The 15,108-nt window shown below is 41.0% G+C and overlaps 1 protein-coding gene across 1 annotated transcript in view; it reads right to left on the reverse strand.

The window, feature by feature from the left end:
• GTF3C2 (general transcription factor IIIC subunit 2) overlaps positions 1-15,108 on the reverse strand; it is an 86,501-nt gene that overhangs the window by 69,712 nt on the left and 1,681 nt on the right. Inside the window, 3 exon segments of the mRNA XM_082250696.1 lie at positions 294-338; positions 341-366; positions 4,508-4,602. Of these exon segments, the coding sequence (XP_082106822.1) occupies positions 294-338; positions 341-366; positions 4,508-4,602 (166 nt within the window).

Raw genomic sequence — 15,108 nt, forward strand, 5'->3', positions numbered from 1 at the left:
AAGGGGGGGGGGGAAGGAAGAAAGAGAGAAAGGGGGGGAGGAAGAAAGAGAGAAAGGGGGGGGGAAGAAGAAGAAAGAGAGAAAGGGGGGGGAAGGAAGAAAAGAGAAAGGAAGAAAGAGAGAAAGGGGGGGGAAGGAAGAAAGAGAGAAAGGGGGGGGGGGGGAAGGAAGAAAGAGAGAAAGGAAGAAGAGAGAAAGGAAGAAAGAGAGAAAGGGGGGGGGAGGAAGAAAGAGAGAAAGGAGGAAGGAAAGAGGAAGGGCGAGGGGGGCACAGTCACATGGTACTCACTGGCAGGACAGGAAGTGCCAGTTGTCTTTACGTGGGATCCAATCAGGAACTCCCAGTCCGAGTGGTAGACATTCCGGCTGTGGAGGAGAAGAGATGAGGGAAGAGAAGTGCTTTAATGGAGAATTAAAGAAAGCTTTGACACAGACAAGACTTTACAATCGGAGAGACCTGGATATAGATACAGTATATCCAGGAAGGCGTATAGCCTTTATTCACACGACCTCTACATCCCTCATTACTACACTGATCTACAACACAACTGGTATTTGCCAAATGTTCTTCCCCTTCACATTCCTTGCTTTCATAGTATAAACTCTTAGGCTAAACTCAGTCTCTCCTTTGTGTGTTTGGTCTATTACTAAGAAGTAGTTTTTGCACAGGTGTTAAAGTTTATTGAGGGACACAGCCACAAACTGTCAGGATATTTTGCCCCCTGAAGGAGGATCAGGCACTGGCAAAGAAAAACTGTAGGCCTGCCCAGGATACCCCCTCCTACTCCCAGCATGCCTCAGTTTTGTAGCAAAGCAGTACAGACAGAATGATCATAAAACAGAGAGGTGGGACCTGTGTTCCTTAATGGTCTTCAAGGATTTTATGGGAAGTGCAATAATCCTTATCCTTTGAGGGACACTTCACCTTTCGGATGGCCAAAGGCAGTCCAACTGATGGGTGGGACCACAGCAAGCAATGATAACAGGCCCAAGAAGACAAGGGAATGGGACAACCTGCACTCAAATGGCGCTTTTCCACTGCATGGAACCGTACCGGTTCGGCACCCTTTTGTGCTTTTCCACTGCTGGTACCGCATGGTATAGGGTCGGAACGGTTCGGTACGGTACGGTATAGGTTTGCTTTTCCACTGCATGGAACCGAACGGTACGGTGCGGCTCTGAAAAAACAGTACCTACTCGATTGTGGTTCCAACAGGTACCAAACTGGTACCATATCCCACAATCCTTTGCATGCAGTCACTACTAGCCACTGATTGGTCAGAGAATCCCACCCACCCCGTTGTTATCCCACCCACTTAACTTAGTACTACTTTAGTGGAAAAGCAAACCTATGCCGTACCGTACCGAACCGTTCCGACACTATACCATGCGGTACCAGCAGTGGAAAAGCAAACAGGGCCAAGCAGAGCCGAGTAGAGCCGAGCCGGTACTAGCCGGTACTTGCAGTGGAAAAGTGCGCCATCTGAAGGGCCCAACGCCTGAAGCTGGCATCAGATGATGTCTGAACATTAAACTTGTAGGACATGAAGGGATGTGTTACAACGGAAGACCAGGTGGCAGTCTTGTAGATTTGCGGAACCGTAACCCGACAATGAAAAGCCCAAGAGGCCTTCACAGATGTAAAAGAATGGGCTTTAACAGGAAAGGGTAGAAGCAGACCCTTGAGACTATAGGCTTGGAAAGACCATAGGCTTGGTGCAACAAGAAACTGTGGCACCCTTATAGGGACCTTTCAGAAGGACAAAAAATAAATAAATAAATAAATGGTCTTTGAAGGAACCAGTAGCTGAGATCCAGGCAATTGAGGAAATCTCTGTTGGGGAACTGGAGCCAGGCATAAGAATCATGTCCTGGTTAAGGTGAAAGGCCTAAACTACCTAAACCAGGAAGGAAGTTCTGGACCTCAACAGCCATTACACAACAACATTTGGACCTTGCTTTGTGCACTGGTTCAAATCATCACTGGTTATTTTTCAGGGGTTGGGCTTGCCCCTTAGTTCCAGTGAAGGGAACTAAGGCTTCGACATACGAAGACATTTTGAACCACTTCATGCTTCCAACTTTGTGGGAACAGTTTGGGGATGGTCACTTACTGTTCCAACATGACTGCACACCAGTGCACAAAGCAAGGTCCATAAAGACATAGTTGAGCGAGTTTTGGAGGAACTTGACTGGCCTGCACAGAGTCCTGACCTCAATCTGATAGAACACCTTTGGGATGAATTAGAGCGCAGACTGCGAGCCAGGCCTTCTCGTCCAACTAATGCGCTTCTGGAAGAATGGTCAAACATTCCCATAGACACACTCCTAAACCTTGTGGACAGCCTTCCCAGAACAGTTGAAGCTGTTATAGCTGCAAAGGGTGGGGCCAACTCACTATTGGACCCTACGGACTAAGACGCCATTAAAGTTCATGTGCTTGTAAAGGCAGGCGTCCCAATACTTTTGACAATACAGTGTATATAAATTAAAACATTAGACCTTCCTTCGACACTGTATGTTAACCACTTGACCTTCGGAAGGTTTAAGGCTTCATGTACACTGGCTGCTCCTAAAATCAAGTTTAGGAGCTTTTGGTGATTTTTTTGTCAAAGTTCCTAAACACAGCTCAATAAAAGCTTGTGTGTCCATGAACACATAGGATTTAGCACACAGTTTAGGAGATGCCGCATTTAGGAGGAGGTTAAATGTTCCTCTTCTGAACACTGAAGTATCGCGTACAGGAGAGGAACGTTTTGGCCGAAGACCGGTACCACGGTTTACACTCTTTCTAGCAGAGTTTAGTGTTTTTCCATGGCTGGCATCCAGGGGAGGTTAGTGTGCATGAAGCCTTATCCTCTTCATGACCAGGGCATTTTTTGCTATTCCACACTGTGCTACTTTACCTGGCAATTGTGTGGTCATGCAAAACCGGTAGGTGCTAGTAAAAGAGAGTATAGTTTTGGCTCTGTCTGCCTATCAGAGGAGCGGCAGGCAGGTCTGTGTTGCCTTCTGTCTAGCAGAGAGCAGGATCTGTGAGTTAGGCCTGCTCAGTGTGTGATTCATTGAGTCTAGAGGAGTGTTTCACACTGGTCCAATATGGAGGCATGTTGGACAATGGGAGGAAATCTGACCAATGGGTACAGTCCTGGTGATTGGTAGAGACAGGCTGTCTCGGTGTATTATGGGATACTGTTTAAAAGCCAGGAGCACATGTGCTGCAAGGTCTTTGGCTGGAGAGCAGAGTCCCGGAGGGAGGGAGGCGGCGGCGGCTGCCTCCTCCTCTGTAGCAGTGGCACGTAGCATCAGAAGGTCGTCCTGAGGGCCAGAGGAACGGAACTGAATCCAGAGGTCAAAGAAAGCTGACTGAGGGGGAGACACTGGAGACCCTAGAAAAACAGTATTGTGAGTACAGGGGATCGTGTCAAGGGGCCTGACTTGAAGGGGGCCACCCCAGAGTGAGATAGTCAGTGGATGGGTGTCAGAGGTCAAGAGAGAGGATAAAAGGAGAGAGTGTTCTGAAGATAATCTAGTCCAGGGATTCCCAAACTTTGCTTGTTTATTATGTATTCGGTCTGACCAGACTTCTGTGGTTGAGCATCCCACCCCCCACACACACCTGTACTCTATCAGAGTCCACCATCAAGTAGACACAGGAGGAGTCCTTTGTAGTGCATTAGCACATCTCTCCCAGCAAGGAGTATTATCTCCAAGGGTTAGAGAGGCTGGATTCACCCCTTTTTTATGGATAGTGTAGGACCCACTGATAATGGGGTACTTTGACGCAGTGGTGGGCTTGAGCACGATATGGCCATATGGTGGGACTAAACCCCCATTTTTATTAATGGATTGTCTCCATATTTAATAGTCATTTCTTTTGCATGGTTGCGCTATTCTTTTTTAATATTCCCAAACTACGGCCCTCCAGTAGTTCAAGAACTACAATTCCCATCATGCCTAGTCATGTCTGTGAATGTCAGAGTTTTAAAATGCTTCATGGGATGTGTAGTTCTGCAACAGCTGCAGGGCCGCAGTTTGGGAATCCCTGATCTAGTCCATCAATCCGAATTCACCTAGTGGCCAGGTGAAACCACAGCCTGGCTGCATCGTCAGAAGCAGGAGTCCTCCGCATTCTGAATAGTTAATTTGGAGTATCCCACTATTCCCTTCTCTCATCCCTAATTTAAATAAAAACACCAAAAACAACCACAAACCCCTGAACTGATCATTGACTGAGCCAAGAAGTAAAGTGTTGAATGGTGAATGCCAGTGTTGCTAACGGTAACCCAGGGGGACCCGAGAGTGTAATATCCAGCAGCCCTCAAGGGGGCAGTGCTACATTAATATAAGTCGCAGTCTTATTTTCGGGGGAAACACGGTAGGTAGGGAAGATTTCTCCAATCACTGTCCAGGTTGGCTGTCTAGTCTGGCAGGCATGGCACCTCAGTACCCCAAGACCTTTACTATATAAAAGACAGGAAGGGACAGGAGATGTGGCAACACTTACAAATCCATAGTGATCTCCGCACACTTGTAGAGGGGGGTCATGATGGAATTGTGGAAGCCGTTCTCTGCAACACCTTTCATCTGAGGATAAGGCTTCTGTGGAAGAGAAACAAGACAAATTAAAAAAAAAAAATGCCAAGTTGTATTCTTTTTACTGGAGCCCAATACGGAATGGTTTATTGCAGATTATGTTTTACTAATGCTCTGCACAGGGGCAGGTTGAGTACGCACCATAAAATTCTCTTATTGGATTTGTTAAACTTTCAGTGCGAAATAGAAATACATTTTTATTATTACAGGTCAAGAATTGTGAACTTTGAGGCCTCCATTGACCTTGCTACATATTGAGTCAAAACTCTTTCAGTTTGAAACACACATTGCGTCCATTGTTGAGATGGTTTTGTTTGCATGTACTTTGAGATAAAAAGCTGTGTTATCTGCCCCCCGAAAGGAAAATGTGTTTGACAAACTTTTAAATACAATACTCAGAAAGACAGATAAATAAATCGCTTATCACAGGTGGATCGGCCTTTGGGGGAAAAGGTTTACATAAGACATCCTTCCCCTGGTCTTGAAACACGAAAAACCAGAGAGGTCGTAAAACTTTATGTTCAGGCCATGACTCACACAATGGGCGAAACTCAATTTCAGGATAACACCTGTGTTCACCCATCCACAAGCAGGATAAGCTATTGTCTATATCATGAGGAGACAAACAAACGGAAACGGACAAAGACTAGAATCTGTCATTTATTTACCTAAACACAAACAGGGGGATAAAGTTGTTGAAATCTACACGGAGTCACATAAACATTGTCACTTAGATTGATGAGAACTGCAAATCTCAAAATGAATTTCAGAAAATCATAAATTGATATCTTTGCCCCATCATATACAAAAGGTGTTATGGAACTATGATGTTATGACAACCTCCTACTGAGAAGTACATTATATTCTATCATATAGTAGTGTCAAAGGGTCAGACATTTCGCCCATATTTTATAATCCAGTCCCCATATCATGAATGTACTGTTGTTAACATAATAATGCCTAAATGGATAATATATTATGATCAGAAGTAACCATGTATAGGACAAGTTACATATACAAGCTGTTGTGTATCAATATATATATAACCGTATATTTTTCGATATAATTCTTACTGCTACTAATTGAAGTCTTGGGTTAAAGAGTAAAATCCAATATATATATATATTACATAAGAGATATTAAATATGAGAATGGTGGTATCCAGATTAATCTTTATTCAGATACCTGGTGGATTAAATGGACGTCATAGATGAGAGCATGATTACATTTATGTTTTTTATAATAGTCTTAAATGGAGAAATCTTTAATTAATTTTAATATACTGGTTAACCAAGAGGTGTCACCCTATGACATCACCAGTTAATGAATAAGATGTTCCAACCAATAGGAATAATGTTCCTCCCACTGGGTTTGGCTTATGATAATTTTTACTGCCCTTTTGTTCAACACAAAATAAAAAGGAATCAGAGATGTAATAGACAACACAACAGACACAACACAACACAACACACATCATATCTTGCCCAATATACATCACACTTACAACATACACACTACTAACAGCCATGCACAGACTCATCTACACAGACGACTCCATTTCAATCTGCCATGTATCTGAACCTTTGAGGGACGCCAAACAAAGCTCCTCCCTAATTGGCCACCATCTTGGAAATGCAGCCATCTTAAAGGAACCTGGTAACTACTACTCTAAGCTAAGCGGCCATTTTAAATATGGTAATTATGCCTTGCTGTTATTTGATTATTATTCAATATTGTTTATGTACTTCCTTAAATGTTTTACATTTCGTATTTAAAGGGTAACGAAAGTACAATCCCAGCCGTATAAACCATATGTAGATTTTTCTCTAAAGAGATGATTTTTGTTTTTATAACATTTTTAATATCAGATTAAGCGCATTATTTGCGATTTCACGTCTTCCGTTTTGCATGGCTTATTCTCACTTCATCTGCAGTGGAATGACTTTCGGCCATGTGATTCGCAGACTATTGTGGTCTGATTATATAGAATATTAATTTATGGTTCATACTACACCTGGGAAATACATAATCTTGCTTTATTTTACTTTCATCGTTTAGCTAAATATCACATTGCATTTATCGTTTTAAGTTGGTATTTTATGTAAGGTTATCTCTTTGTGTCACTCAAGTATGATCATTTATGGTGAAAATATGTCTTGCGAATAAATATTCTTATATATATATTCCCTACTGTAGACTGTTTCACTAAGATTGGTATATGCTTTTAAAAAGAAATTAACTGATAAAAAAAGAACTCGGGAAAATTATTGTGGTATATTATTGGAGGTCTGAACAAAATTGATTGGGTTTTTCTTAGTTATTAAATTATTTGCCGTAATCGGCTGGAGGCACTGCGTCATAATTTTATTGATAGTTCAGACACCGCCTTTTAGTAATAAATTAAAAATAGTCAAATTTTATACCAAAACGCACAACATATTAAATGGAGTTGCACTGCTGAGATATCATTAATTTCTTACATATGCCAATCATAATTTTGATCATGGTGACATAATTAATAACTTTGCAAAAAAAAAAAAAAAAAAATAGAATTTTTTTTTAATAATTTTTTTTTAAATTATTTAATTGTGAATATTGATAGTAATGCCCTAAAATGTCTACATAAGGTAAGGTTCACGCTGCCAACTCTGGCTAGATGTCAATCCCACAGCCCCAGTAGATTCGGCACAGATCTAGAATATGTAGAGACACCTCTCTGAGTCTAAAATGGTGGTATATGTATAGGCTAGTTGGAGTCATACCAAAATCCTCAGAAAAAGTCGGGCCAAAAATGGGCACCAGACGTGGGTAGGGGAAAACCTGATGTATGAACTCACCGAAAGCTTCTCTAACCCCAAAGACTTCAGGAAGCGTGATCACATACTTTTAGAATCATGGCCAATCTTACTGTATCTCTGTGAGGAACTGCACCATAAGGCTCAGCAAAAAGGAATTTAGTAAAGTTCTAATCTCCACTCCAAATAATAAGAAGTGAGATAAGGAACCTCCTTGAGCAGGTGAAAGTGACCTCTATTGGGACACATAGGTTAAGAAAATGTAGCGTGAAACTGCAGGAAAAAGTAGAACTGTGGCAGAAGTTTTGTTCAGAAAGCTGTAATATAAGCAACCATTTGAAAGAACAATGTAAACGATTAATGCAATAAGTAGGAAGTTTTGAGCAAGGAAAATTTTTTTTTTATTAGTGGAAGTTGCAGAGTAATCAGTAGTTGAAAATTAAGTTGCCGAGTAACCAGCAGTGGAAAATTTATAAATAAATAAATAAAAATAAAAATGTAACAGTTCCAGTAAGGACAGGAATTCATAAATAAATAAATAGGAAAGTTCAAAAAGGTTATGGTGGCCATACAAAAGGGTACTGCTTATCAGTCCTGCATTATAAATAAAATGAAGTAATTAATTAGACCCAGATATGACTCCCAGTCTGATGGTTAAGACCCAGACAAGGGGGGGAGAGTCAGGCAAAGAGTCCACGTCCTACCCCAGCCATATTCCTAAGATAGGAGGGCAGAAATTGGGCAGCCATACATAACTAGGTATGAGTCATATCGGGTCACCGCAAAAAGACTAGCACCCCTAAAAAGATACCATACACCTCTAGAATTTAAAAAGTTTGTTTTAAAAAGAGTACTGTCCCGATTTTTATTAAGACAGGGTCCTTAGATATTACTAATCATTTTGAGGCCTATGAAAACAGCCTGTGTTGTGCCTCAAGGATGTAATTTAAAAGTCGGCCCACACATAAAAAAAAAAAAAAAATCCTTAACGCTGCTAGAGCTGCTATATATAATTTAAAATGTACACAGCACCAAAGCCCACTGAATTTTTGCTGTACTGTACTCAAAAGTGCCTAACACCCTTCAATGGAGGAGCCTGAGTACAACTATCCAGAATTTAAAACCCTGTGCTTTGAGGCATCGGCCAGGTATATAAAAATAAGTTTGGCCAGGGACTACAAGTTGGGGTGTTCACTGGAATGGTTGGCAAGAGAGCGACAATTTGCACTCCATCCAACAGACCAGTGAACCTAAGAAAGGCGTGAGCCTGTCACCAAAATTGTGGCAGAAACACACCTTTCTCCTCAACCTTAACACTAAAAAAAAAAAATAATAATAATAAATAAATAAATAAAAAGGAGCAAGATTTTATACCGGATACCTCAAGGAGGACACCGGACACCCCACAAATAAGGAGGGGGGAGGCCATTTTAGGATTTCTTTCCAAGGGGACAGAGCCCAAGGTTCAAAGAATCTCCAGGGAGCATCCCCAAAGAGCCCAATTCACCCTTGAGGATGGAAATCCTCGCTATGCCAAATATCCTCAACAAAAGGGGGGACCCCACAAATAAATAGGGATTTGCCCTATCTTAGGGCTCCCCAAAATCCTCGGGAAGATGAAGAGACATTGAGGCCCAGACCCCTGCCAGAACCGAGCAAATGGTTCTGAGGGGGATCTGTCCCATCTGTCTGTACCCGAGAGACAAAGGCACCGCAGGAAGCGGAGCCAAATAAAAAAAAAAAAAAAGCCAATAATTCTATTTCTGAAAAGATTTTTCAGCAGAGTAGATGCCAAGGTGGATCGGATGATCACTTGGTTCACTCAGGGCACTGTAGCCCGAACTAAAATAATTCCTCTTTAGGAACAAATCTTGTGGCCAGCCAAAGGCCACAAAATCCTTAAATGCCCAAATAGCAAGGGATCAGAGGGACACACTGAATGGATGCATAGGAGACAGAGGTTCTAACACCATTTTATCCCCAGGTCACAGTATTGAGGATCCTGAAAATCCCTGCCAGGGGGATCTTGGTTGTTAGATAATAACTACTCTCCTATTTTTCAGTGGTCACTTCATCCCTCTGACTCAAACAGGTCGCTCAAAGCGGGCACATTTCGAAAAATCGCCAATGGCGGTGATACAAGGAGGATCAAACCCTAATGACGTAATGAAGTCAAGAGATTAAAGGTGGTATTACGGTAACCAAGAAAAATCCTCAATGTCAGGTAGTTTTGTTGCCTACCATGAATTGCATTGATGCCCCAAAGGGGGGATATTATATTTTTTTTCCTCCCAAGTAGAAGGTAAATTCTAACAAAATAGTATATCACTGTTCAATTGTTCAATGTGTGGTATCCATGGTGATGAATACGTCCCCATGTTAATGGGCCCCAGAAGTCAGTCTCCCCTGGGAAAGGTTGCATATATAGTCTCACCATCCATGGTGGTCAGATAAAAGGCTGATCACACAATGGAATAAAAGGAGGACTCTGAGGAAGCTCAGGATACCAACCTCACATTGAAATCCCAACTAAAAGTTATGGCTGAAAACTGTATGTATCATTTTCTCATGGAATCCATTTCCCTTTATAGGACTAAAAGATCCAGGAAGTAAGCAGAAAACCGAGAGTCTGATGTGTCTGAGACACCCAAAGGGGGGTACAGTGTGAAGGACCCCGGGATACCCCTGATGGCCAGTCTACCAAGACGAACCCGTCAAGACAGCCAAAGGCAAAAGTGCCCGGAGAAATCCACATTCCACTGGCCAACAGATGATAACCCTTGGATCCACACCTCACTCGGAGTCACCATGCTTGTTTACTGAAGTCACTACACCTACTTGCAGGTGTCTACACCCCATTCAACTATTCCATACCTATCTACAAAGCTGTCAAAGTCCGATTTAAGCCCTATTTCTTCAAGAGTCTGCCTTGGAAAAATGTTTCAAATGGCTACGGCATTTTTTTCACACTTTTTCCAAGGAGGGGGGATTTGTTAAACTTTCAGTGCGAAATAGAAATACATTTTTATTATTACAGGTCAAGAATTGTGAACTTTGAGGCCTCCATTGACCTTGCTACATATTGAGTCAAAACTCTTTCAGTTTGAAACACACATTGCGTCCATTGTTGAGATGGTTTTGTTTGCATGTACTTTGAGATAAAAAGCTGTGTTATCTGCCCCCCGAAAGGAAAATGTGTTTGACAAACTTTTAAATACAATACTCAGAAAGACAGATAAATAAATCGCTTATCACAGGTGGATCGGCCTTTGGGGGAAAAGGTTTACATAAGACATCCTTCCCCTGGTCTTGAAACACGAAAAACCAGAGAGGTCGTAAAACTTTATGTTCAGGCCATGACTCACACAATGGGCGAAACTCAATTTCAGGATAACACCTGTGTTCACCCATCCACAAGCAGGATAAGCTATTGTCTATATCATGAGGAGACAAACAAACGGAAACGGACAAAGACTAGAATCTGTCATTTATTTACCTAAACACAAACAGGGGGATAAAGTTGTTGAAATCTACACGGAGTCACATAAACATTGTCACTTAGATTGATGAGAACTGCAAATCTCAAAATGAATTTCAGAAAATCATAAATTGATATCTTTGCCCCATCATATACAAAAGGTGTTATGGAACTATGATGTTATGACAACCTCCTACTGAGAAGTACATTATATTCTATCATATAGTAGTGTCAAAGGGTCAGACATTTCGCCCATATTTTATAATCCAGTCCCCATATCATGAATGTACTGTTGTTAACATAATAATGCCTAAATGGATAATATATTATGATCAGAAGTAACCATGTATAGGACAAGTTACATATACAAGCTGTTGTGTATCAATATATATATAACCGTATATTTTTCGATATAATTCTTACTGCTACTAATTGAAGTCTTGGGTTAAAGAGTAAAATCCAATATATATATATATTACATAAGAGATATTAAATATGAGAATGGTGGTATCCAGATTAATCTTTATTCAGATACCTGGTGGATTAAATGGACGTCATAGATGAGAGCATGATTACATTTATGTTTTTTATAATAGTCTTAAATGGAGAAATCTTTAATTAATTTTAATATACTGGTTAACCAAGAGGTGTCACCCTATGACATCACCAGTTAATGAATAAGATGTTCCAACCAATAGGAATAATGTTCCTCCCACTGGGTTTGGCTTATGATAATTTTTACTGCCCTTTTGTTCAACACAAAATAAAAAGGAATCAGAGATGTAATAGACAACACAACAGACACAACACAACACAACACACATCATATCTTGCCCAATATACATCACACTTACAACATACACACTACTAACAGCCATGCACAGACTCATCTACACAGACGACTCCATTTCAATCTGCCATGTATCTGAACCTTTGAGGGACGCCAAACAAAGCTCCTCCCTAATTGGCCACCATCTTGGAAATGCAGCCATCTTAAAGGAACCTGGTAACTACTACTCTAAGCTAAGCGGCCATTTTAAATATGGTAATTATGCCTTGCTGTTATTTGATTATTATTCAATATTGTTTATGTACTTCCTTAAATGTTTTACATTTCGTATTTAAAGGGTAACGAAAGTACAATCCCAGCCGTATAAACCATATGTAGATTTTTCTCTAAAGAGATGATTTTTGTTTTTATAACATTTTTAATATCAGATTAAGCGCATTATTTGCGATTTCACGTCTTCCGTTTTGCATGGCTTATTCTCACTTCATCTGCAGTGGAATGACTTTCGGCCATGTGATTCGCAGACTATTGTGGTCTGATTATATAGAATATTAATTTATGGTTCATACTACACCTGGGAAATACATAATCTTGCTTTATTTTACTTTCATCGTTTAGCTAAATATCACATTGCATTTATCGTTTTAAGTTGGTATTTTATGTAAGGTTATCTCTTTGTGTCACTCAAGTATGATCATTTATGGTGAAAATATGTCTTGCGAATAAATATTCTTATATATATATTCCCTACTGTAGACTGTTTCACTAAGATTGGTATATGCTTTTAAAAAGAAATTAACTGATAAAAAAAGAACTCGGGAAAATTATTGTGGTATATTATTGGAGGTCTGAACAAAATTGATTGGGTTTTTCTTAGTTATTAAATTATTTGCCGTAATCGGCTGGAGGCACTGCGTCATAATTTTATTGATAGTTCAGACACCGCCTTTTAGTAATAAATTAAAAATAGTCAAATTTTATACCAAAACGCACAACAGATTCCACTGAGGGACACAATCGTATACTGTTGGGTTATACTGCTGCCCAAAAAAAAAAAATCAGTAGGACAGCTGAGGATATCCCCTCCTCTGGCCAACATGCCTTAATTTTGAAGCAAGCAATACAGAGAGTGTTTTTATAGACAGAAGATAGGGACTGGTGCCCAATATATACTGCCAGGACATCCACCAAAAGGCAGTCAAACTAAAGGGGGTGGGCACAAAAAAAAAAAAAAAACCCCGAACTGGGGACTGCCTTACACCCAGGAGCCAGCTGAAGGACCAATACCAGGAATGGCTGAAGCCCCATCCAATACGAGAAGCCCCCCCCCCCCCCCAACATGACCAGGGGGAGGACACAGAATCAACCTGCTGCCTCAGACTAATGGGCCATACATACTATACAATTGTCTTTAGATTTTTTCCTTTAGATTTAACAAAGCCATATAATATGGGGTCAAATCTAAACACTTTCAATTTGTATGCACTATGCAAGCAGGCAGGCCCCTGCACTACATAGTTGAAGGTAAATCTAAAGGAAATCTAAACAACAAAAGTTGTATAGTGTGTATTCCATCTTAAGACTAAATGGTCACCAACTAGGAAGAAATGACTCAACACAGAAGGTGGCACCAAACCAATGCAACAGGAACCATCTGTTCTGGGATACCAGAATTCAATCCCAGAAATAATAGTAAAAAAGTGAATATCTGCTCTTACATCCAAAAAGAAGCAACTATAATGTAAGGCAACCACAAAGTAACAATAAAAAAAAAAAAAAAATTGCGCCAAAAAAATCCTTGTGACAACATAAAATCATAGGAAAGTCTAATAAATGTGATATATGAACGTAAATAAACATGAAAAAAATTAGAAGTGAAAAGTTCATTTACATCTATAAAAAACACAATCAGAGTGAATATAGGACTCCAATCTTCCTGTGCCCTGGGATGACGTCATCTGTGACGAAACGCATCGCGTTGCGACGTGCTGACATCACTGTAGTCTCCCGGAAGGACGGGCGAGATTTTAGGATAGCCGGCCGGCTCTTTTTGTGCATTACTATTCATTTAATAAACATTTGTAGCGGTTCTACACTATGGCGATTTCACTGTCTTTCCTATGGGGAGCGACATTCTTTTAACACTGTGGAGGTGGATGTGAGGATACGGACATTCAGGATTACCTCGTGATTCCTCTGTATCCAAGAGGCCCTGGCAGGGTTAAATCACAAGTGATGTGGACCTTACAGGTCCTTATTCTCTGGTAAGAGGCCAATCATATTTGGTGGAGGATTTTTCACGAGTGTTGAAAGTCACCTAAATATTGCAAGGATATGAAGATTGGAGTCATATATTCACTTCACTGATAAGAGTTTTTATAGATGTGAATGGACTTTTTACGTCTAATTTTTTCACGTTTATTTACAGTCATACATCACATTTATTAGACTTTCCTACAATTTTATGTTGTCACAAGGATTTTTTTGGCATTCAGTGCAGCTTTGGTTTTTTATAATCCCAGATATAGTAATTCTACAACAAGAGGAGCCCGCCTGAGATATGGAAAAAGGTTTGTAGCATCCACCAGATAAGACCAAGATCCTGCCACAAACGACCTGGTCCTTAAAGACAGACACTCAACACCCAAGGCTTCTGCAAATGAGAAGAGAAAAGTATCTCCTGGTCTAATGACGAGGGGCCAGTGGGCAACCATGCTACTGACCCGTCCAGCGAGAAATGAATATGAAGTTTGTTGTCTACAGGTGAAAAACAGATACCAACCCTGATGTAGCCAAATCTTACAGGTGTTAAGTCCTTCGAGGAAGTGTTGCCGTTCTCTTCTTCCCAGCTGTGGGCGGACGATGCCAGGAGCAGGGCTGGATGGTGCACCTGCATCCTTTGCCTACACCTAAATGCTGGAACGTCATGTCCAGGGGCCAAACTTTTAGTATGCACAGGGTCTTACATCTGTATTCCTGTCAGAACAACCCTCACCCCGTACATGGTCCACATAAGGGCCCCCTCTGCACACTTGTGCCTCCTTTAGATTCTCCCATAGATTTGTGTCCCCATCACCTATCAAAGCCCCCCCCCCCGCAAATTGGTGTCCCCATCAGAACTCCCTCCCCGCATTTGTGTTCCAGGAATTCAGGCCGATGGGGTTACAGATCATGTACAGACCAGCTCAAATCAGCAGTGAAGCGAGAAATCCTAAACCTGAATTTCAGAGATTCAGTTTGTAAAACGTGAAGATACACTTTGAGTCAAGTCCAGTGAAGTGCATGACCTGGCTCTGCCAGAGGACACACAAGACACTTGAGACACTCAGGGCTGCCCATTCAGAGAAGCCTTTCTTTCTGTTTTGTGAATGAGTTTCAGGAGCCCGAAGCTAATCCGTCTGATCTCAGCATTTTCAACAGTAGAGTCGCTGCAACTACTATGCCCACCC

The sequence above is a fragment of the Pelophylax lessonae genome (assembly GCF_965119305.1).
Source record: "Pelophylax lessonae genome assembly, chromosome: 3".
Classification (NCBI taxonomy): Eukaryota; Metazoa; Chordata; class Amphibia; order Anura; family Ranidae; genus Pelophylax; species Pelophylax lessonae.